This window comes from Synchiropus splendidus, chromosome 8 (genome assembly GCF_027744825.2).
Source record: "Synchiropus splendidus isolate RoL2022-P1 chromosome 8, RoL_Sspl_1.0, whole genome shotgun sequence".
NCBI classification, from domain to species: Eukaryota; Metazoa; Chordata; class Actinopteri; order Syngnathiformes; family Callionymidae; genus Synchiropus; species Synchiropus splendidus.
Window position 1 is genome coordinate 11,886,334 of NC_071341.1, and position 24,383 is coordinate 11,910,716.

The following is a 24,383-nucleotide window of genomic DNA, read 5'->3' on the forward strand; positions in this document are numbered from 1 at the left end:
ACATCTAACTCTTCCACCGCAAACTAAGAGCAGAGCCAGCCTTGATTGTAAAGTCAGAGGCTGCAACACAAAGTAGTACAGTCATCGGTTCAAATCCCAGGGTGGTGGTGGGATGAAGGTAAGCACTGACAATCTAAGTGAGGACCCAAGTTTGGCTCCTCTCATACCAGGTGTCAACAACGAACAAAACTAGCAATGACAAAAGGACAAAAAAAAACAATACACCAGAAAAAGGTCACAGTTTTATTATGATTCAGGAGGAGGGACCCAGGTAAAACATCTTATTCTGTTCATAGAAAACAATGATACGAAGTCTACCACACAAAACGTCTGCACCTAAAGCCTAAGAAAATTAAAAAGATGTACAAGAAAATCAAAAACAAAACAAACAAAAAAAAAAAAAACATGCCAACACTGCCCATCAGCCCCAAACCCTGTCACAGTATCAAACATTCCTTCCCAGCTGACATGAGTTGAGATTCACTCGGTGTGAAACACAATAGACTGTCTGATGATAATGATGAGTTCTCTTGTTGGTGGCAAGGTCTGGAGTGACGTCCATCTGCTCAACACTTAGTACGGCCGGTCTCTTCTGTCGTCCCTTCGGTCACCTCTGCAAAACACCACAAATTGAAGTATTAAATCCCAGAGCGACGTCTTCCGCGCCGCTGTCTGCTTTGAAAACGACGGTAAATTATTAAATGTCTGTTAGAGAGCGGAGAGTTCGTCCTTCTCCGAACAACCTTGTTGACCAGAACAAGTGTTCACCTTGGGAGAGCAGCAATGAATCAAAGAGGACGCGGCAGAAGACAAAAAACACTGGAGCATGAATATGCAGACAGAGGCTGAGAGTGATCCTTGCAAGGTCTCGCTGCGACACCACCATTACTGAACAGAAGCGGTTCATGATGGACAGAGCGAATTGTCACCCGTTTCTAAGCCAGCATGACAGAGACTGGAAAACAGTACTGGAACAGAACTTCAGAGTAAACGTTAAGTAAACCTGATTAAACCGCCAATGTGCAATATGGTTCAGACAGGACCAAGCATGCAGATCCGAGCCTGATGGCGAACTGTTGCGTGGACCGGGCGCCCTCTAGTGGTCAGAAACAGCAACACCCCAACAAAGAGAGTGGGCCCTGACTATCTGATATGATGCATATACACTTTTCATTCACATTAAATAAGCTTGATCGTCGGTTCAGTTTGTACTGCACACCTCACCGAGCGCTTCAAACCAAACCAAAAAAAGCATGACTAGTCTTTAACAAGGAAATGAACCCAGAAGGCAAATATGTGGGGGTTGCTATTACGCAACGGCAATAAGGTTATTTAATGAACTAAAAAATATCCTCCACCAGTGTGAAATGTAGCGTCACTCAGCTGCACGAAACAATGTGGCTTACTGACCAAAATCACTGACTATCTGCCAACAGTTCTAACTACATTTGTTACTCACCTTCCGCCCATTTTGTACCCGCCCCCTCCATAGCCACCACGATCACCACCATAGCCGCCACGGTCGCCCCCATAGCCGCCACGGTCGCCGCCGCGGAATCCTCCACGCCCTCTGAACCCACCGCCGCGGTCCCCGCCATAACCTCCTCTGCCTCCACGGTCTAACAAGAAGAGCCAACGTCAGTGCAGCCAGTCAAGAACACCTGCTGCCACATGACTCAGGATGCTTCAAACCTCCGAATCCTCCGGCGTCTCCAGGTTTAGGGGCGCCACACTTGTTGCACTCTTGTCTCCGTGCAAAATTCATGTTCCCGCAGGAGCTGAGGGCGGAGAGAACAACCATGTTTGACTGGCCATGATTACAACGACTGTCCAAGGCAGCGTTAAGCACCTGTTAGGACACGGCCAGTCGCCGCCCTTCATGTCGAAGTTTGGTCCTCCGCGGCCTCGGAACCCTGAGACACAGCAGCAAATACAGTGAGAATGCAAATATGAAGCCAAACCAGGCAAAAATGAATCAAATAAATCGAACCTCCTCTTCCTCCTCGTCCACCGCCTCGCTGTGAAAACTCTGCTCTGCGGGTTGCGAATGAAACTTTGATGGGTTTTCCGTTAAACTCCTTGCCTAGAACAGAGAACGCAGGGGCGTTGAGTCTAAAGATCACCGGGTAGCCAAAGCCGCGAGAGCCTCAAGGCCACTAACCGTTAAACCAGTCGATAGCCGCTTTAGCAGACGGAGGGTCGTCAAACGATACTGTAGCTTCTCCTTTTGATCGACCCGTGGCCCTGTCAGTGTAGATGTTGATCATCAGCTGGCCGCTCTTTTTGTTGACCTTTAAGCACAAGCATGACACACTTGCATTACCACACCACACACTGAACCTTCATATACATTCCAGCTTTCTGGAATGCTTGTTTAAGTGATGCGATTGTAGCGTTGCCAGCAGAGGTCAGCTCATGTCCTCTTGCTTGTCAGACAACATGCCTCATGTCCCACACACCTTGATGATGCCGATTTGCTTGAAGAAGTCTCCCACTTCCTGAACCGTGACATCTTCACCCAGACCCTCCACAAAAATGGTGTTATTGTCAGAGTTGTCCTGCTCGCCTTCTGAAAACAAGAGGACGCATCAGCTCTGCATGACTTTGACAACAAGATACACAGTCATTAAATCAATTTCAGTCAAACACTTCAGTGACATAAGACCGTCTTCTTGTATCTCAACTTTGAGAGGTTCTTTGCCAACTTCAGCAGAGCAAGGTCCTTGCATGGCGTTCAGTGCACATTATGTTTAGTTTTAAAGGCATTTTTTGACATGACTGAAATCTTGAGGAACCCATTTAATCTGCAGTCTGCATACATTGTGTGATGCAACTACACAAATGAACATCAGCAGAGCATATTTACCCGGTTCATCCCGTGAGCCGTAGTCTCGAGAGCCTGTAAAACAGGGTGAGAACAAAAGAGAGGGCTTGAGGAAGTTGACTTTTAAGACCAACGACTGTATGCAGACTATCAACACCATCCCTAGCAATGCATTATGATAGAGACTTTAGAGAAGGCCTTGTTTACATATCTCTGTTGGATGAGTTTCATACCGATCCACCACATACCATCAACTTTCGCAAAACAGGATTGTCCCATTTGTTTTGAGCACCACCGGTCTATAGACAGTTTCCCCTCCTTGTCCTGGGATCACCTCTGTCATTTCCAATCAACACTTTTTATTCATGCAACAATACCATTATTTTTTTTCTTTTTCTCTCTCTCTCACCATTCTCTTGCTCCTCGCTCACTAGCTTAAGGGTGTAAATAAAATCCTCTTACTGCTAGGTGGAATACCGTAGGATCTGGACATGAAAATGGTGGAATTTACTGTTATACCCGCTATTTTTATTTTATCGTTCAAGTTCTCTTTTTACCCCCACCGACACAGTTCTGATGCTCGTCACTTACCACCGTAATTTTTGAAGCCACCACGGTCACCACCTCTGCAGAGGAAAAATTGGAGATATGATGGCTTTTCCTTTGTCCCAACTGAGAGCTCAAAGCTCCACTACTTCCCCATCAGTATGCACTCCTGCCAGGGTGTGCAACTGTGGTGGAAACGGCTCACACGAGGAATTTGTTAGTTTTTGACATTTGAGATCAATGGACAGATGACTAGGCAGCTCTGACTGAATTATCAGGCAGACGAGTAGTTATCTCATGTCACTAAAAAGTGTGTACAGATTGCCAAATTTGTCTGGGTGTGTTTTTTTTCCGTCTATGCGACATGACCAGATTGGATACCAAAAGCTGAAAGTGCAGCAGAATTTGAGTTGCGTCACTATGGGCCAAATCTGTGTGTTGAATTGAGATAAACTGAATAGCGATCTTCCACTGAGTGCACTTAAGATCCTTTAACTCAGGTCCATGTTAAAGATCAATCACTCTGAACACCTGTAGTACGAAACGTAGATCCATGTTAACACAAGACACATGTTGGCCATTGTCAAATATACAACACTTAAATGAAACCTGTCATATGTGAAGCAGCAGCTGACGAACCTCCAGGAAAACGGCAGCGATGCTACGAGATGGAAAAAAAGACGGAAAAAAAATCCGGACACTGCAGAAGTGGCTGCTGATTGACTTAGTTCACTTGAAAGAGAAAATGTATTTCAATTTCTACATAAGGTTTTGCCTTAAAGCCTAGGGCTTTAAAATGTGTGTCAAGTACAAACTTAAAAAGTTTTACTTCTTGCTTTGTGCCAGAAAAAGGACGAACACAAGTCGGACAAAAAAAAAAAATGCCAATGGAATTCCAAGAAATTCCACCCAAAAATGTAATAAAAAAAAAATCCATACGAGGCATCTGCTGAGATCCAAGCTGAAGGAAAGGAGAAACCGTGTCCCGTGTGAAGCCAAACAATTCACAGTACCAAAGCTGGAGGGCCCAATGCATTTTCGGCCGTTGGGGATGAACAGAAAATTCAATCCCTCTATATTTTCTTACCATTAAAGAGGAACCAAATAGCCCCCCTACTTCCCCTGTCAGGTTTTAGATGTGGTTGACCAAGCTTGTCAAATGACACCATGATGGCCCAGGATTTGTCATGTTCACTCACTAATATAAACATTAAATAATGCCATTTCCATTGTCAATAGTCACCAAGAAATTACAATAACAGCCAAATTCATTCATTCGGCACCTAAGATCAATGAAATAATATGATGTCTAAGACTAGCACATATACATAGAACATACTTCGTCTGACAAGACATACTGAAGCAGAAACCCTGTTTTAAGAAGCAAATAACGATGCCAGCTTCATGTGCATCATATTTGGGAAAACTAATCTGGAATAATGCCACCCAAAGTGTGCCATTTAAAAAAAAAAAAAAGTACCAGTCTCCAACACCAATGAAGCCAGTGAATATTATTTGGGGTAAAGACACCAAGCTTTGCGTTTCATCAGATTCAACCTTGATAACCTTTGAAGGTGGGAACGGTAAGCGAACAGTTGTATCAGCGGCCATTTTAAAAATTCAACTAAATGAGTTTTAAAAAACGGTTTTAATCTAAGACATTATCTAAGAAACTAACATCCGTGTAGCAGAGTGATGCTGAGATGCTTTCAAGTATGTAATGCATAAAGTGATGAGACGTGTACAAACAATGTATAGAATACCTTAGGGGCAGTGGCACTGTGCAACTTACCCCATACCACCATGTCCGCCTCTGCCACCTCGGTCATATCCGCCACGGTCAAAGCCACCACTGCGGTCATAACCACCACGGTCAAAGCCACCACGTCCCCTTCCTCTGAATCCGCCTCCTTCTGAGCGGTCGCCTTGGTCACGACCAAATCTTCCACCTTGACCACCACCATCACCTGCTACAAGAAAAAGTAAAACGTAAAAAAAATGGCCAGAAAGCAGAAAAAGGATTCACTTTTCATATGATCTTACCATCACTCCATCTTGAATAGCCGCCGCCACCGCCGCCGCTTCCTTGTCCCTGGCTTCCATAGCCGCCCGCTCCACCGGACTGACCTCCATAAGATCCCTGTTGTCCGTATCCATCTCCGCCTTGACCCTGATTGCTATAAGATGTTTGCTGACCGTAGGACCCAGAACCTTGTTGACCATATGATGGTTTATCGCCATATCTTTAAATAAGAAAAACATATTTTTCAATGATTAAGTTGGTAAAAGACATACATACTGTCACATGAACCCAACTATCACATTCTTCCCAAATATGAGATCAGATAGTAGTGAATGATGATGATAAGCTCATCAACAGCAACATGAACTCTTCTTCAGTTTCACATTAAATTTCAACAGCCTTACCCGGACGATTCCTGTCCATATCCTTCGTAACTCTGTTGCTGTCCATAGCCTCCCTGAGACTGCCCGTAACCGTCTGTCAAAACACAATTGTTACTCGAACATTCCCTTATGAAACACAGTACATGCCACAGAAAGTCTACAAAAAAAAAAAAGAAACTACAAATTGACACCAGTATTGTTGATAAAAAATGAGACACGAGTCCAATTTGTCTTCCGGAAAAGAAACATCTGTTAGTTATTTTGCAAAAGTCCACTACCTCAATGCGAAACATGGTAGTTGAGCGGCCTTTTCGTCTGTATCATACAGAAAGGAGTGGGAAAGTATTTTCCGAAGACGGCCTTTTTTTTTTTAAATATCGCTCATTGGTATTTATGGTTCAAATGTAAACTTACATGAGACAAATACAATATTGCTTCTACTGTACCTTGTGTGGCACCTTGCTGCTGTTGTTGCTGCTGCTGCTGCTGCTGTTGCCCATAACCACCGTAATTCTGACCCCCATAAGAGTTATTGCCATTTCCTTGACCGTAACTCTGAACCAGAAAGAACAGTATTAAAAAAAAAGGAATAGACAGAAGGCTATGGCACATCGGACGGTGCTTACCTGCCCACCTTGCTGACCGCCGTACGAGCCGTAACTAAAACAGTTAAATTGAGTTAAAATGAGCACAAGTAAAGACAACTGATGGTAATCAAAATGTATGACGTTTACCTCTGTGAGCCACCGTATCCTGAATCTGAAATGAATCATTTGAAAAAAAACAGAAGAGCAGAGATTAAAACCAAACGGTTGAGAGTTATAAAGAAAATAAATGTGAGTGGAGAGGAAGCCACAGCGATAGGCCCGACAGCACGCTGCTATGGTAAAAATGGCGGTCTATTTAGACCGGGCTCAGGCTAAACCTTGAATTTAAAACAATACGCATCGTAAACGTTCATGGGGCTTTGAATTAGAAGAACATCGACGAGTGGATACGTTTACTAAGATCACCGCTTTCAATTGCCCAACGGCTTTCCATTTCAGAGGACGAAGCAAAAGCAGTAGCAGCGTAAACAAAGACGTTTCCTTGATTTAGACGGAGCCCTCTCGCCTGGCCTCGCGGGTAAAAGCAACTACCAATCGCTGACCTACATTGCGTGAACAAAATAAAGGAACCTGAAATGACTCAGCGCAATGGTACTCACCCGTGGCCATTTTGTGGAAAAGATAACGCTCTTTTAAATAGAGGACTTGTCAGTTGTTCAGCACATAAAAAACCGGGTGGGGATATCACCGCTGCGCAACTGAACTGAGCTGCCCGTCGTCGGCGACTCTTCTTCTTCGCTTCACTGCGGCACTTCCCTTGAGACGTGTGTGCTTCCGCTGTTTTCTCGAGCTACTGCCACCCAATGTTTGAGGGCGGTAATGACAAAACAGCTATTTTAACATTTTTTTGTGGACTTCATGAATGTTGACATTGCAGCGCATTCTTTTAGATTTTTAACTAATCACATTTCTTACATTATTAAAACAGACATAAATGTTACATTGGAGGTAAATGCCACTCCCTTATCACACCTTTGTTGCCTCAAAGAGGTTGTGTGCATGTCTGCGTCCGATCTTCCTGAGAGCAATAGTGTTCTTCCTCTCATTTTGCCTGCATCACCAGAATTCCCTTTTACTCCAGCTGCTACTCTTCCATTACAGATACAAGGGCTTCCAGACCTTAAATAGCGAATGAAAATAGAAGCAAAGTAATTTATTCAAATTTTATTCATTTAGAAAATACATGCCTTATTACAATTACAAACGCAAAAATGATGCACAACAGTTCAAGTCAGGAAATAAACTGTTAAAAAGATGTGCATTCCGATTATAAAACTATCCTAATAGATGAGGCAGTGTTAAAAAGGCACAGACTGCATTGCAGAACCTCAGTCACACAAAAGAATTAAGAAAAGGCAGATACGTATCATGCAATATACAAGTGTATGGTTATGATCTTAAAAACTTCTCACTGCATCATAGAACTCATGATAATTTCAAATTGCAAAACAAGAGGTTGTTGTGTTAGTGTTAGTGTCTCATGGAAAACATTTACATCGCACTTTGCCAAGCGGACACACGCTTTGTTTAGTCCAATAATGATCTGTGCATACATCTAAAACCACATCTTAACAGACCTGGTCACATGAGATATTTGACTATCAATGGCAAAAAAAAAAAAATCCCATTTGCATCCCTCTCCCTGTCTCGATGGGTCACCTGCATAAAATGCTCATCCCTTGTTAAAATACAAAGATAAAGAGGAAATACAATATTCTATTACACAAATGGAGATTTACACATATAAACTCGATAACATGATGCAATTCAAGTACTTAATACAGTACTACATTTTATCAGCTAAGATCACCTTGAATAACTGGCAATGATTATTGCTGGCTTCATTCGATTATAAAAATATAACATATGGTTCTGATAAATGCACTGACTTACAAAAGTCAAGGGCTCATCAATACCAAACTGATAGATGTAACACAAGTATAATATATGAAGATTCCAGATGAAATATTGTGTAAAAAGAACTGTCATGGTCTGCAATGAATTCTGATATATCAATACAAGGGTGAAGATAATTATAGTTTGGTCCAACGTATTATTGAATTTATACAGAAAAATGGGAGCCAATACTAAAAAAAAAAAAAAAAAAAACTTCTCAGAACATAATTTTGCTTTTTGTACAGTCCCATATTTTGGACATGCAGACTGGAATTTTGTGATGGACGCCAGGAGACAGTTGCACTCCAGAATGCATGTAGGTTAAATATGATCGACTTTCGTTAAATACAGTATAGAGAACCAAAATGAAAGACAAAAGACAAAACAGTTGTGATGACAGCAAGGCTGGGTTGACGGCTCTTTAACTCCACACATCTTGTGAGTAGCGTCCCTTGGTCATCAGTTTCTTGACGTAGTCTGTCGCCTGGGTGCGGTTCATCCCCCCTAGCTCCTCTGCGATCTCATAGAATGCCGTCTGAACATCTTTGGCCATGTTCCTTGCATCCCTAAACAATGAAGCAGATCTGTTAATGTATGTTAATGTTATACAGCATTTAAACTTTATTTTACTACACTGAGACAGATGTATAAAGCAAAGAATAACACACTAGCTCTGACATATGCAAAACACCCACATTTTCATTCTTTTCCCATAGGTCTCTAACAGCATTAACATTTCTTTCTCACAATTATGTTCGTTAATAGCCAACTTCATACAATTCTGTGCGCATACATTTTGACAAATACGCTTCTGTAGATAACAGCAACATCTATCATTTAAATACAAATAATTCCAGGGAATACATGAACCGCATGAGTCATTCCAGCCGGCTGCTATTAGGGTCTCATGTGTCTCTGCAGTGTGTACAATATCCTTTTACAGTCCTTGTTGTTGTAACTGAGGAGGGGAGTACCACATTTCTCGTCTCTATTTTTGTTTCTATTTTTATTATTTTTTTATTTATTTTATTTTTTTCATATTGTTATATGTGTGCAATCAAAGTTTTCTATGGTGTACTTCACAGAAGTTAATTGAAATTCATATGTGCATCAATAAAAAATATCAGTTAAAAAAAAACATAACTGGACGGAAAAAAACACCAGTAGTAGAAAATTCTGTTTCTGGAATCATTGAATTGCAGTTAAACGAGCACCAGATGGCGCCAGAGAGTCAAAATACAAGAATACAAGTCAAACATGTCTAACCAGTGTTTTTGACATGACTTCATCCTTATATTTATGAAAAAAAAATTAACTAAAAAGCAAAAACTTACCCGCAGATGTAGATGTGAGCACTGTCTGTGTGTATAAGCTTCCAGATGTGCTCCTTGTTCTTTTTCAAAAGATGTTGCACGTACACCTGCAGAGAACAAGAACATCACAGGTTGAGGGTTAAATACATTTCCTAGTTTGTTAGTAATGTGTGCTGTTACATGATTTTTTTTCCTGAGAAACAACTGGAAAATACAATCAATCCTTAAGATTTGGGAGCCTCTGTGTGAGCTTCAAATAACTGGTTTATTTCTTTTTTTTAGGTTAAATTATGTCCAAAACTAAGTGTATGGAAAACATTGATTCTTACTTAAGTTGGATTCAAAGCACAGAACCTGGATGAAGTTCACACACACCTTGTAATCCTGGTCCCGGGAGAACGCCACATTCAACTGAGACAAAACGTCTTTCTTCTCCGCCTCTTCCAGCTCTTCCTGATAGATATAATCTTCATTCTTGTGCCTGCAGCCGAAATACATCACCGTCTCCCCGACGTCCTTTCCTGTGCAAGACAAGGCCATTTCATAAGTGGAGAAACCTAAAAATGTCAGAGGTAGTTTTTCTATAAATAAAGCAGTCTGTGTGTTTTAGCTCAAAAACTGAATGGAGGCAGCCCTGTTTGTTTTACTGGCTGGATGAGAGCCAAAAAAGGCAGAGTTTTAGTACTTGCGAAACTGGACAGGTCACTACAGGACAGAAGCATGCAAATATATGTTCAGAGAGCATGAAGACCTGGATGTTTTCCATAGTTAAACTAAGCTTGGTTTCAATCAGTGCTTAAATCCAACAGCTGATGACAACTGGGTATTAGGATGAGAATTTTGGATGTCTTGCCAAGAAAGCTGGACCCAACCTTGATCTTTGATCCAGCCTCTCTCCTGAATGAAGCCCATGAAAGGAGCGATTCCAGTCCCGGGGCCGATCATGATGACTGGAATAGTGGGCTTGAATGGCAGGCGGAACTGCGACTTCCGAATGTACATGGGAACGGTAGACTTGTGGCCATTGTCGCTGACCAGTTTGTTCTTCAGCCAGGTAGTGGCCACTCCCTTGTTGATGCGATTGGTCTTGGTCGTGTATTCCACCAGCACAGCACAGATATGGATGCTGTTGGGATGGACCTGCACAACAGCAAAGTTAGCATTTTTAAGATGCACATCAGAGATGGAACCATTTTATTAAATTAAGCATGCAACTCTGTGTTGGTTAGATCTTTAGCTCACTTTTGTAAGTTTCATGTGGAGTATTTTGCGTCATTCTGTATCTATGAGAACACATGTCGATGAACAAAATGTCACATCGAAATTAACTGGGGAGCAAGTGCTCCTCGAGAAGAATATATTTCTTCTATTTATATTTTATACCCTAAAGCAATATTTAGAAATAAAGCAAATTGTCGATTTAATAGAAGAGAATAAAATCAAAGGTAAGCATTTTAGCATCAACCTTGCTCTTCTTCTTTTTAGCATTGTAATGTGTCAGGGCAAAACTCATGTAGATAAGAAAAGCGTGATTACTTTGGAGGAAGAGGCGATGGAATAATAGCGAGCCTGCAAACGGGGCAGCAGCTCACACAGGTGGTCAATAGGAGGTTTTAAGGAAGGCATGTCCTCCAGGATTGCCAGGATGTTTCTACAAGAGTCCAGCACCCAGCTCTGGTACAGCGCCTGAAAATGTAAAGGTGGGAAAACACGACATCAATTGACAGGATTAAAAAAAAATAACTGTTACATTTCATTGTTCAACACACACCTTTCCCTCCGGGGAGGACGAGGCCATCTTGCGCATGCTCTCCTGGTCTTTTTGATCGGATGCGTACTGTGCCAGTTCATAAAGGACGTTGGTGCGGGGAGGATGTGTGATGTCAAGGTAGTGGGTCAGGGCGGTTCGATAGGTGGTGGGGCAGGGGAAGGGATGTTTCTTGTTGGACTCCTCTGAAAAAGAGTTTTTCATTTTTAACACTTCTGCAATGCCCATAATAAGCGCTCAGAACGGTGCACAAAAACAACAGACAACATTGGATGAAGAGCAAAGAGGCACATCACAGTGAAAACCAACCATTAGTTCTGCTGAATGAAACATCTCTGACTGCTAATAAGTGAGTATGAAGTGATCAGTGAGTTCAGCAAGATAACCACGTTTACTTGAACCCGTGAGGTACCTCCACCTTATCTCAGGGTCCATATTTGCACCTTTATGACTTAGAACAGATGTTTCAGTTGATGCTCCTCAGTAGTGAGGCTCTAATCAGCTGATCAAACACTACTATACTAAGTACAGCTGTAAACATCAGTTAGCTGTCAGTAGGAACCTGCTTGTACAGTACAGGCTCAGCCTATAAATCCATTCACTTGACAAGTCCAAAGTCGGCCAAATGGACCACAGCGTCTGTCAATAAACGCATCATTTGTGTCGGGTCAACACTGCAGAGTAAGTGCTACAACAATGAGCAATGATCACTGCTGAATACTGCAGCCTTCTGCGGTTTGTCTTGTGGATGACAGAGAGTTCTTCTGAGTAAGATAACTTCTGGTATCACGGTCTTGCATGTGTTTGGGTTAAGGAGGGGAGGATATAACATGTTCTATTCAACATGTTCTATTATACGGATGCTCAACTATTTTTGGATCAGCATCACATTTTTCATGATCCTTATGTTATTTCCTGATATGATGTTATTACATGATAGTAATCACGCTACCTGCCTCAGTGCATAAATTATACAAGGCAATTACATCCAACTACTGAAGACTGTAATTTAGACCCATTTGCTTCCATTTCATTGAGTAGATTACAAACAGGATCCATTAACTGGATGATAATCCATCATCATTGTCAGTCAACACCTTATACATACAAACACAAACCAATCTGATACCACAAGTCAAGATAGAAACGTTGGGTGGTATGTGGGAGCAAAGTCAAGGTGTGGTGTCAGTGTCATACCATCAAGGTTGTTGAGAGAGATAACAACATCAAGGTCAACTCCGAGCAGCTGTCCCAGCTTGTTCACTAGCGCGGTGTCATTGGTTGGGAAAACAGCCACGTGATCTCCTGATTCATACCTAAAAACAACAGAGCCAATCTTACATCTGAGACAGCGACTTATTAAATCTCGCACCACGATAAGAAATTGATAAGGTAATACTGTTGGTGACCAAACAAGATTCCCAACCTGATCTTAGAGCCAGTTATGTCAAGCTCAAGGTGCATGAGATGTCTGTCGCCAGCTTTGTTGAGCTTTCGGTTCACAGTGACAGGTGCCAGGAATGGATTTTTGGAATCAAATGGTCTGTGAGAGTTGAAAAATGTACACATCTCTTTTAATTGTTTGATGATCAAAACATATTTCACATAAACTGATGGTGAACATCATATCTTATATTGCACCAGGTGATTTGATCGATAAAATAGCAGTCTCAACTTACGGCTTCTGGACTTCGAAACTCTTCAGACGACCAATTTCACCGGTGTAGACTTTGTTCATGTTGATGTCTGTGTGCTCCTTCAGTTCATACTGACGTATGCTGCCAATTTCAACAGTTAAGAGTTATTTAGTTACGTCAAACAACTTTTCATAACACTATGTTGTGCCCTTTTCTATGTGAGCATAAACCTATTGGTGTCCCTTCTTACATCAGACAGACCACAACATAAATGATAGAAGGAAGAAGAATAAACCTTGAATCATCTCCCAGAGCTTCCACTCCGAAGTGCTCACAGACAGCTGGCCAGAACTGCTCCCGCCATGATACAAAATCTTCCTCGAGGCTGGAGAAGAAAAGCAAAGGTGAGATTAGCTTGTTAAACACTGGGCGACCAATTTGGGCATCAATTTGCTTCCACACGTTCAATATATCCCTAGGACATGAGACAGCTGTCAACAGAACAGGAACTGTTAACGGCTATCTGCAGCATGAATCTGGCAACCCTACAGAGAAGAAAACGCTGCAGTACAATAAAAAAAATTTGCATTATTTGTGTTTCTTCACATAACATATCACCATATGAAGACAGACTATGTACGACAACCTTTGTTTGAAAGTTTCCCAAATGTTTCTTTTTTGAATGTGAAATAATCAAATAATAATGTCAACCTAAATAATGTTTGAACACAAAAACACCTTTTTAGTTTTTCTGTATTCTCACATGAATTCGGGTGTTCACAAATCCGGGACTTGTCCACTTACTTGCCATCATCATCCCCGAGACCAAGGTCAAAAATGCGTTTTGCTCCCAGTTCCTCCAACCTCTTGTCAACGTATTTACCCATGGCATTGTAATGTTCATAGGTCTTGTTACCCAAAGCAAAAACCTGCAAAAACCAACAGTTAGAATTTTAGTTTGTAATTACGATAACAACAAAATATTGAAAATAATTGTCCTACTATCATCCTGCATAAGAGATTGTTATCTGCCCCTTTTTAAATATCCATTCCTTTGATAAAAGAGGTCAGAGCCGGTAATGACACAAGCAAAGGGAACTCACAGGTCTCACAAACAATTGTCTCATAACATCTGAAAGAGGAGCCCAGTAAGAGAAAATGAACTTATTAAAGCACAACTATATTGACACATAGTGACGTTTGGGTAGCTGATGCTCATCTCTCACAACTTGTCGAACATGTATTTCTAAGAGGAAAAAAGTACAAAGTCATTCTCAACCCCTCATAAGAAGAAACCACTTTCCAAAAGAAGCCAGTGAAGCAGAACTCAAAAGTCATGCCATTATCAGTCTGAATCAAAGCTGCAAGTGAACACCCGTGTTTTTTAAACAAACAAATCACCCAGTTTAATTCAAGGTCAGCTATCGATGCTCACAAAAGAGGCGTGAAGCATAACACTCACGGTATAGTTCACTCCAGACAGGTCCTCGTCGTCATTCTCCTGCAGCCAGTCATAGAAATCCTGGGCGTTATCTGTCGGGTCTCCTTCACCATAGGTGGCCATGCAAAATATGGCGAGGGAATTCTCGATCTCAGACAGACGTGACAATTCGCCCTACAGAAAGATAGACGACACAAACCACTTTTAATAACACAATGAAAGGTTAACAAGATATATGAGCCGAACTCGTGTAGGAGACCTTGACAATACAATATTAATGAACGAAGCCATGACCTTCTGATGCAGTGACACTGAGGCAGCTCACCATCTCGTATTCTTCCGGATCAGCGGCCATCCCTTTCATGCCGTAACGCTGGGCGTCCTTTGAAAGCCTATTAGCAAATTCCTCTGCAGTGCCAGTCTGGGAGCCGTAGAACACAATGATGTTCTTGCCCTGGTAACACACAGTGGTATTCGAAACAATGATTCAACAAGTTTAACCTCTCAACAATTAGTATCCGCAATCGACCACTACTTCACTGAACATTCAAATACAGCACAATGTTGCACAACTTTTCATATTAGGGCAACTTTCAGAATAGTTACTATTCTATTGGCCGGCACTAAAGTAACATTTTTAAAGGACTTCATTTGTCCAATTATGATATATATCAGCTGTGAGAAAGACAGCAGCAACAGGTGGGTGTCAGTCCGGTCCAAATGTTATGTCATCTTAATCCCCACGGCTATTAGTAAGGCATTTTTACGTACATTTGGAAGCCATTTTGAGAGGCTGCTGAATTTAGAAACCAAACATCATCCATCACACCAGTCAAAAAGAAAAACTATTGCTATTTCAAATATGGGGTAAGAACCAGGTTTTTCAGCTCAAGTATTGACATAGTTCTTACTTTTTGCCGCTGGATTCATATTTGTCTTGGATGATTCAAATGGATTAGATGGCAATTTTGCTCTTCATCGATGTGGATAAATTGGGAATGCAACGACCAGAAAAATTAAAGAGGACAGAAAGCAGGATTAACTTTAGTGTGAACACAGCAAGTGACTGAGACACAAGGGAGTCACATGACTGATTTGGTGCTGCACCTGTGTGGGGTAGCTGACAGATTCATAATATCAAACATTTGGAAATGCTCGGTAACATGAGGGCACGAAACTCAGAACATGGGTGACAACTGTCACCACAAGCATGAATCCACAAAAGCATGCAAAGCATCCAGACCTTCTGAATGGCAGTTTAGTTGCTTTTTCAATACATTTTGTTTCCATGTTTTTCTCCAGCGTATTTCCTGGACTATGTAATAATTTCCATGTGTTTACTTTATGATGGCCGGAGACTGCGATGTAACCAGAACTCAATTTCTCCTCATCAAATACCCAAAGGACAAGTTTATTTGCTAGCGTTAAAATTGGTGTTGACAAATTTTATTGCATTCAATTAGCTTATGCAAATACATTTTGTTCAACATTATCTGACCATCGTGACCAAGAACAAGGACCAAAAAATAGTAGCTCTCGCAAAAGACACTCACCGTTTTCTTCATTTTCTCAATGAAACTTGTCTCTCTTGTTGTGGGTGTTCTACATGCAAGCAGGAAAATAACACATTTTGATTAGTCAAGCACGTAATAACTAAGTAGGAACATATTACATTTAACTAAATGTGTCGCAAGATGATCAAACTTCAAGCTTCACAACAATTGCAAAGAAATATCATCCAGATTCTCTCATTCACAAAAAGCAGTTTCATTCATTCACCTCCCTGAACTGAAATGTCTTTCAGTCGTTTAACATACCTATGATGATAGTTATTCATAATTTGAAATGAACATCATGAATATCAGAGGACTTCTGAAGACACGCCTCCAACAGGAAGGAGTGCACCCTTGAGAACATCATCCCCACAATACATTGCGGTGAGTGACTCACACCATACATTCCGGCCTGAACCATGTTCTGTACAGTCCTTTTCACTGTGTATCACATACAGTATGACACAGTTAGTAGAAGAAAACTATTTTAAAATCAAGGCACGGTTTTCCTGACAATGAATCTACCATCTGGTGTTCAGATGACAACAGTAAATACCCGTTTGAATTAAAAGATCAGAAGCATGCAAGAAGCATTTCAAGAAAAAAATTAAGTAAAATTTAAGCCAACTCATATAGGCTACAATCCAACTATTTTTCATGAGACACTGCTAAAGAAGTCTAGTAGTCGGCAACAATGGAAATAAAAAGTCATGTTTAAAACTGCAATAGCCGGATGAAAAATAATTTAAAGAAGACAATCTACACTTTTACGAGACATTACATAGGACAAAATGAAGTATCAAGCAGTTGACTGACCTCTCAGCAGCATCACTCTTATCCTCTGGTAGGAAGAAAACACAGCCCATGGCATGTAGCCCTGTAGCTCAACACAACCACTAGCACCACTGGCTAGGCCACGCTGGGCGCCGCCAGACTTAGTGTCAAAAGCTGGATGTCACCGGTGCACAACCACGGGATGGAAAAACGGCACTGCAGTTACACTCAAGGACTGAAGAGTTGCCCTTTTGTTTTTACCTCGGAGGCTGAAACACAATCTGAAGTCTAACTCTTCCTGTGCAGCTCTCTGAAAACTGTTGCGTCTGTCCTACACTCTCGCACTCAGAAGGACAGAAGACTAGAACCTCAGTCAGCCAAACGTTGAAAACACAATGGTGGGAAACTGACTTTCCCATAAAATGTAGCAGAGCTGCAGACACACACATTTAACTCGCAAAAAAAAAAAAAAAAAACACTGAAGCATTCTGGGGCTGAGAAAGCCTTCCCTTTATCCCGCCCACTTTTCCTCTCTAGTCTGAAAGGTGTTACAAACGAGAACGGTCTTCAAGATCCCTTCTGAAGGACTGGGCTGACATCAAGCAGAGCAACTCCTCCGTGGACCATTGAAGGAGGGGGATCCATGAATGGCAAGTTTTTCTAAAGTGTCCCCTGCCCCCATCACAGTGGAGGAGAGCGGGGAATGTCATTGCTATGGTAACCTCATTTATCATAAAAGGATTCTATTTGTGACATGGCCGTACTCCAATGGTAGAGCAGACACACACACACACACGCAGTGAAAGAAAGAAAACAGAAGACAGAGAGAAAAGCAGATTAGAAAACCAACTCAGGGGGCTGCTAGCCTCAACTTTCCACCTTTGGCAAGAGCGTGCAGACGCTTAAGCCTGCTCATTTGTTCTCCAGGGAACTTCAAATAGGGCTCAGAATCAGAAAAAAAAGCAGAGGAAAGGCATGGAAGAGCACGCCCCCTTTATAATAGTTAAGTAACCGCTGCTCCCCTTTAAGGGGAGGGGAGTCCAGCTCTGTCGTTTCATGTTACAGCCCTCCACAAATACCCACTAATCGCCATTTACACAAACACACCGCAACCTCAGGGGGAGACAAAACTGCCGCACGTCACAACACCAATACAGCAACGAGGGGAGTAAAATTATCAGGGGACGGCACAAGGACGAGGGCTGCAAATGGCTGCTTAACATCCAACGATAACCAGATGTGTTGCTTAAAAAAAAAAAAAAAAAAAAAAAAAAAAAAAAAAAACAACATTCCACTGTCAGGACGTGTTGAGTTTTTTAGTTTACTCTAACAGTATTTAAATATTAAAAGGCCTCAGGTAGACAGGTAGACACACGTCCAACTTCTTAAAGTTTCTTTTCCTAAAAAAAAAAGGGGAAATAGTCTAATCTCACCACAAACTGGACTAGTAAACAACTCAATCATCATCACCCCAAATATGCAAAGATGAAAGGCGGTGGCCCTGACCAACTTCAATAACGCTTCATACTTTTTCAGTTGTGTTTAGGAAAGTTGTGGTTAAACAAAATCAGTGTGCTAAAATTCTTGAAAACACAATGTCCACAATGTCACTTTGTGTGTTTCTTCAACGGCATCGACAACAGTGCTGCCAGGAGAGCTGCGTCAACAAAGTCAAGTCAACAAACTGACTGTTACACAGGTCACCATAGATCCTAGATACACGCCGGTTATGTCAGTAGCTTGATTAGATCTCACCAGCAGCACTACCCCTTTAGGCAGCGGCAAGCTTAAACCTGTCCGAGTCCGTCCAGCCCTCATCATCGCAGTGTTGTAAAGACATACATGAAAACGTGAAAAGGTAAGCCGTATCATGACTTAGGAAACAGAAATAGAGTAAAGTGGCAAGCCAACAATTATTAATCGGCAGGGTCAAAGAGCATGTCCAGCAGCGTGAGAAGCCAAAGGTCACTCTAGGTGGAACACTGATCCAACAATAAGGCTTCTAACCACTTTTTTATAAAGACACAAAATTCATTGCTCAAGCTCTCATGATTACTCTAAAAGCTCTAAAAAGTTCTTTAGCTTCATATGCTTTACTTTTTTTTTTATTTATTGGACTTTCTATTGAATAAAAGATATAGTTAAAAATAATAATAATGTATGTTTTTTCAAGTAAATGTACTTGAGTGCTTCAAAGCTTGTTTTCAAAATAAATAATGTACAAAATTCAACATTTTGCACCAAATTTTACACAGATACCTTTACAACTTTCCCAGCATGCAACACTGCCCTTCCCTGACACTTACACTGTATCAAGCTTCTTGAATTCCGGAATGGGCTCAGGCTTCTTGCGGGACATGAACCAGTAAATGAGAAGACCTGCGATCAAGGAGAAGAGGAAAAGGTCCAAGTTGCTGAAGAGAGGCTCCTCTTCACCCGCCATGGGCTCAGTATGAGTGGTGCTCTCTGGGTTTGTATCCGCCATGTTGAACCAAAAACTGAAAAACAGGGAAGGAAAAAAAACAACAAAAACGTGAATGAGGTATTTTGGTTTATCATAATAGTACTGTATTTTGGAGTTCAAAGTCTATATAAAGAGGATAAGCAAAGCATTTCATCTGTTATTGTTTAATTTTTCGGACACATTTTGAAAGTTCCATGGTGAATAATATTCATGATCCAGCTCATTCATTCATTCATTCATGATCGACAGTTATTGGGAGTGGGGAATTAAGGACGAGCAGGCAACACCAAAACCTCTCTGCCTGACACCAAGACTTGCTCTTCTTGAAAAACTTGTATTCGACTCAGAACTGATGTGCGAAGCTTGGCCTTTTCACATTAAGTACAAACATGAAGACAGTGACATGATTTGTCAAAAGCAGTGAGGCACGACTGCTCACAAGAATAAGGTCCATGTAAATAAGACATGACTGCTACCGGCCAAAAGTCATGAATGATCACTCTTGAGAGCCAACAAAAAAAGAAACTACCCAACGTCACGGAAGATGCAAAATGATCCAGAGCGGATGTGTGGAAGCGTTTTTATAGCTTAACACACAATGACTGTTCTTGTTGTGTAGTTTCAATATGGTCTTTGTAAACTGTAGACAAGCAACAAAACTGTCTAGTGAAAGGGTATTTATTTCACACTGACCCAGAGAGAATTTTCGTCCAAGCAGGCAACATGAGCCTATAAGTTCATGAAGGGTTCACGATTTAGCTTCACTTAGAATTATGTCACTTTATTGCTGGAAAGACTGGTGACGGCACCTCTTGGATCAAAAGAGTGCTGATTCACACATGGGTAGGGAGGAGTGCCAATGCCAACGGGTACAGAAACTACTGTGCGAAAGGTGAAACACCTCAGTGCACAACGGTATCTCCGAACAATCAACAAGACACGTGAAGACAGATAAAAAGAAATCAACATGCCAACAAAAATATATCACCAGCTGTTATGCAATTACAAGACTGATCAACAAACAGTAACGTCTTCAAAGTTTTTCAGCAGAGTTAGGCCTGACATTATCCTACACATTGTAAATTTATAAGAAGCAAGCTTGTCTTTCTTGTCTAAACCAAACAGTTGCATCACCTCACCATTGTTACTTGAGAGGAAATTGGGGAAATCTGCATGTTTGGGAATGTTTAGAGTACTGTGATAGCTATTGGAACGATACATGTTATGTAACCTGGTAAATGCTTGTAATGGTGCTTAACTGCTCCCGATGAGGTCTTCCTGAACCAATGGCCCACCTCCAGATATACACGAAAAAGAACATTAGCGATGAAAAAGAGATGCCTATCTTTGTGCATTCCTGCTAGAAAAGACTTCGGCATGAGATAACCGCTCACCCACACTCTCCTGAAACAGACAATTTATTTTACTGCAATTGGAGCCGATAATTGCGCCAAAGGATTGTTGCAAAAGTTGCCTGCCGACAAAATAACTTCAGGAACGGATACTTGTTAATTTTTCAGAAAATGTTGATGGACACAGAATATGATTACAGTTTGTTTTGTGCTAGATCAGCATCTCAGTTCAGGAATCTTGTGTTTTAGCTGAGCTCAGTCAAGAGACTGCTACAGTTGCTTACTGTGCTTCGGACTATTAGGAATTAGACATGCGTTGAGTGCTATAAAACCATGATTTTCTAGTCATAAAATGGGTAGATTGGTGATGGTTTTTATGTGAACAAATGTTCAAAGTTAGTACTAGGCAGGTGGAGTGCACACAGTAACCAACTTTGGTTACACTGCATTTTGGTCAATATTTGGTAAAAATCATTAAGATTGGATTCTAAGTCAAGCAAGAGCTATACCGTGAGAACATGATAAAATGGCCAGGGTGGCACTGTTATGGCTGTCGAGGCTCCATGAAACAGTGTCTTCATTTTCTGTGCCCATTAGATGGCACTCTCTGCTACACTCCAAGTCTTTGGCTTGGAACAAGTAATGAACCCCTGCATGATTTTTAAAGTGAGGGCACCACCCACTCAATGAGGACATTGATCCATGAAGCATCATCCATCCATCCATCCATCGCTACTTGGAACCCCAACAGCTCAAGACTTCACCGGTATGTTTCATCTCCAGCCGCTGCTGAGAAGTGTTTTTTTTCCCCAGGGAAATAGATGGAAACACTGGACTCCAGCCTGACATCTCAGCTGAACTTTTAGATTCTCAAATACAGTATTGGAATTGTTCAATGATTCCAACATATCTTTAGAAACAGCACAAACCTGCACGGCAAGACCATCGCTTGAGATTATCATTCATTAGCATGTGTGTATTTGGCAATCGACTCCCGTAACTTGTGCACACGTTCACAACATGATTTCAGCACACAAAAATCATTCTGTCTTGTGAATCATTGTGCTGAGGAAAGAGAGAAATTGGGGGCCAATCAGCATCTCAGTGAGGGGAGAGAACCTGCATGTTTTTGGGCAGGTCGAAAGGATCCACAGGCGAGTTCTTTTGTGCTCAATAGTGACAAAGCTGACCTTCTATCTGAGAGTCAAACCGCCTTTTTTTCAACATAATCATGATCCAAAAATGTGCCCAAGTGATAACATGGAAACCATGCTATCAAGAAAAAAGAAAAATAAACTTACATAAGGTGTTTAAAAAGAAATTCAATTAGACAGCTGACAGCTTCGGGTGGCAGCTTGATACATTAATCGACCTTCAGTTTGTATCAACATAACAATGAAGTACCCTCTGTTGATTTAAATAGCATGGTAATTTTAGAAGTAGCTTGCAAGCCAGGAAAATGTGACCCACCAAATCAAGGATGGACTCCTCATCTGTTCTGTTGTGAAATAAAAATGCTTTAAAGTTCAGCCTTAGACTCTAGGGAATTGTAAGTAAGCAGCGAAACAAGTACTATGCAATAAGTGATTTTTATGTAAAAGAAGCGCAATGGCTTGTTTTGCAATAGTTTGTTTTTGTCCTCCACCTTTATGTACGTTATGTACTTACCAGCGTCTATCTGGCTGTCTGTTGGCAAAGTAACTCAAAATGATTACTGAATGAAACGAAATTTCAAGTAAACATTGATGGATTAAATTGCTTTTATTCCTCCCACAATGACAGGACAAGCGCAGATTATAAAGTTTTAGTGCTGTTCCAAGTAGATGCTGTACTGTAGACTCCTACACAGCCACTGTCTTCTTGCCCAGCATCACAAGGTCGACAGTCTTTCTAGGTATCTACTATAGCTTCTGTAAAAAAAAGCCTAGGACTAGAGTCCCAAAAAAAGGTATCTAATGAAATAGACTGAACACATTCAGGACAAAAGTTTGACAAAAATCTCAACATGGTCTGCCATTGTCTATATCAATATAATCTAAAATGTATGAGTAGGTTAGAGTCGGCTTGGGTTATTGTTAGAGAATGTCTACGTCATTTATAGAAGACTGAATAAAGTGACATATTGTGGAACCGAATCATGGGGCAGTGCATTGACCATCTTGCTTGCGTTTAAAAATGTCAGACAAATTATTTAAGTTGGAAAACAAAAACGGGAAGCAAAATGAAGTGTTAAACAAACGAGTTATTCAGTTATGTTTAGTTTAAGTCGAAAAAAAAATTACCTTCAAGTGAAGCTTACGTGATCTTCAGAATCACGTGTTATCTTGGTTCAATGCCATTTACGACTGAGCGAAACGTTTTCAAGGCTGATGTTGCCACAGAAACGAATGAATCCGACACAGAGTTCATCTTCAATGGTCTCTTTTGCATACGACAGTTGTGCAACCGTCAACGTGCCAGACTTCGGAACACTCTCAGTCTTACCGATGTGAATATCAGCGTGTGAAATATGTAAACTTCGACCAGCCAAACAATACTTAAGAGTTGAGCGAGAGGACAACGGTCGTAATTTAAAAATGGCTACATTTTTTTTAACTTTTATTTAAAGACAAATGTAAAGGAGTGGACGGTGAAACACCAATATTTAAATGTCTGTAAACATTATATAGGAAGCTAATGAATAAAACATATTAGTTTGCGTCATCAGTCTTTAGTTGCGGAAAACTCGCCAATTCCGGACAATATTAATTTGACAGTGAGGCAGTATTTCCATTCCGAATGTGAACCAAACACCGTAGACGAATATAACGAAACAGAGTGAATATTAGCCGACGTGTTCTCGGTCTTACCTTCTCCTCTCCTTTGGAATGAACGGCCACAGACTCCACTGTGCTCGCAATGCGGAAGAACATTAAACGTCACGCTGGAATATACCAACGTCCACGCACAGGGGTGATGCAGACGCACGGTTATACAAAACCCACCAATCTGTTCGATCGCTTTACAGCTGAAATGGTAATATAAAATGTTCAACAAGCATCAAATGACTCGGAAGATGAACACGACAGAGCGACCTTTGCATAAATCCCCCTTTCCGGAGTGGTTTGGTCCAGACTATTACCTAATGAAGAGTGTGTGCAAATGTCAGCTGCAGCAATAAATGAGGTGCCGAGGAACAGGGTTCACGGTTATATAATCCCCCACAGGAGAACACTGAGGGTCGATCCCAGAACAGTGTGAAAGGCTAGATTCGCCAAACGTCTCTTCCCTTTCTAGAAATGTTTTCGGACCGACGGCCGTGGACACGTGACCGATAACGCTGTCAAACTTTGGCACGAGGTCACTCGAGTATAGGCATGGTTGTTCCTGCAGCACACCCCGGATCGCGAGGGAGATTTAAACATATGATAGACACATTTATTGTGATGATCTAAGTGGGAGAAAAGAAGACAGAAAAGTTATGTAACTGTAACTGCGTTTGTCCCTGGATGAACTGGCTGGACTTGGCGACAACAGGGAGACACCCTGTGCTCAAGACATGAGTTTCCTCTGTTCCTCTCGTCCATCATCATAGAAACAAGTAAACCTTCGTTTGATCTGAGTTAGTAGTAGTTAAGACAAGTTCTAAACCCATTATTTCAGACAACATAAATTATAATAATATTATTAGTAATAAGAAAGAAAAAATCACCAAAAACTAGTAAAACAATCTACTTTTTGTATTACTGATACTGACCCCAGTGGGTCTGCGGATGAATAAAAAAATGGTACATCTCATAGTAGAATGAATGAAAATAATTT

The 24,383-nt window shown here is 41.2% G+C and overlaps 2 protein-coding genes across 5 annotated transcripts; both read right to left on the reverse strand.

The window, feature by feature from the left end:
• Positions 1-213: 213 nt before the first annotated feature.
• On the reverse strand, positions 214-7,128 carry taf15 (TAF15 RNA polymerase II, TATA box binding protein (TBP)-associated factor). 4 transcript variants are annotated; one of them, XM_053874059.1, is made up of 16 exons: positions 6,984-7,128; positions 6,511-6,535; positions 6,403-6,436; positions 6,223-6,331; positions 5,798-5,870; positions 5,414-5,613; positions 5,163-5,340; positions 3,416-3,450; positions 2,867-2,899; positions 2,460-2,566; positions 2,162-2,291; positions 1,991-2,083; positions 1,850-1,913; positions 1,693-1,778; positions 1,460-1,619; positions 215-613 (listed from the first exon to the last, which is right to left on the reverse strand). In XM_053874059.1, exons 1-16 carry the CDS (start codon positions 6,991-6,993, stop codon positions 574-576), a joined length of 1,377 nt encoding a protein of 458 aa, XP_053730034.1. In that variant the 5' UTR covers positions 6,994-7,128; the 3' UTR covers positions 215-573. The 4 variants fall into 4 exon arrangements, with proteins under 4 accessions (XP_053730036.1, XP_053730035.1, XP_053730034.1 ...); XM_053874058.1 differs by having other exon boundaries at positions 216-613; positions 2,460-2,569; XM_053874061.1 differs by lacking the exons at positions 3,416-3,450; positions 6,223-6,331; positions 6,403-6,436; positions 6,511-6,535; positions 6,984-7,128 and having other exon boundaries at positions 214-613; positions 5,798-5,866.
• A 415-nt stretch (positions 7,129-7,543) lies between these two features.
• On the reverse strand, positions 7,544-23,572 carry porb (P450 (cytochrome) oxidoreductase b). The gene is made up of 16 exons (XM_053874039.1): positions 23,432-23,572; positions 19,073-19,264; positions 15,993-16,041; positions 14,765-14,893; positions 14,461-14,613; positions 13,803-13,927; positions 13,294-13,383; positions 13,041-13,139; positions 12,788-12,904; positions 12,559-12,677; positions 11,365-11,546; positions 11,130-11,279; positions 10,466-10,733; positions 9,969-10,114; positions 9,615-9,700; positions 7,544-8,846 (listed from the first exon to the last, which is right to left on the reverse strand). Exons 2-16 carry the CDS (start codon positions 19,249-19,251, stop codon positions 8,702-8,704), a joined length of 2,037 nt encoding a protein of 678 aa, XP_053730014.1. The 5' UTR covers positions 19,252-19,264; positions 23,432-23,572; the 3' UTR covers positions 7,544-8,701.
• Positions 23,573-24,383: the final 811 nt, after the last annotated feature.

Coding starts and splice junctions, on each gene's coding strand:
- taf15 (XM_053874058.1), bottom strand. Junction 6,332..6,402: donor GCGGTCAGCAAGGTGGGCAG/GTAAGCACCGTC, acceptor TTTCTGGTTCAG/AGTTACGGTCAAGGAAATGG. Junction 2,084..2,161: donor GGCTATCGACTGGTTTAACG/GTTAGTGGCCTT, acceptor TCTCTGTTCTAG/GCAAGGAGTTTAACGGAAAA.
- porb (XM_053874039.1), bottom strand. CDS start 19,251: ATGGCGGATACAAACCCAGAGAGCACCACTCATACTGAGCCCATGGCG. Junction 14,614..14,764: donor ATCCGGAAGAATACGAGATG/GTGAGCTGCCTC, acceptor ATCTTTCTGTAG/GGCGAATTGTCACGTCTGTC. Junction 12,678..12,787: donor ATAACTGGCTCTAAGATCAG/GTTGGGAATCTT, acceptor TGTTGTTTTTAG/GTATGAATCAGGAGATCACG.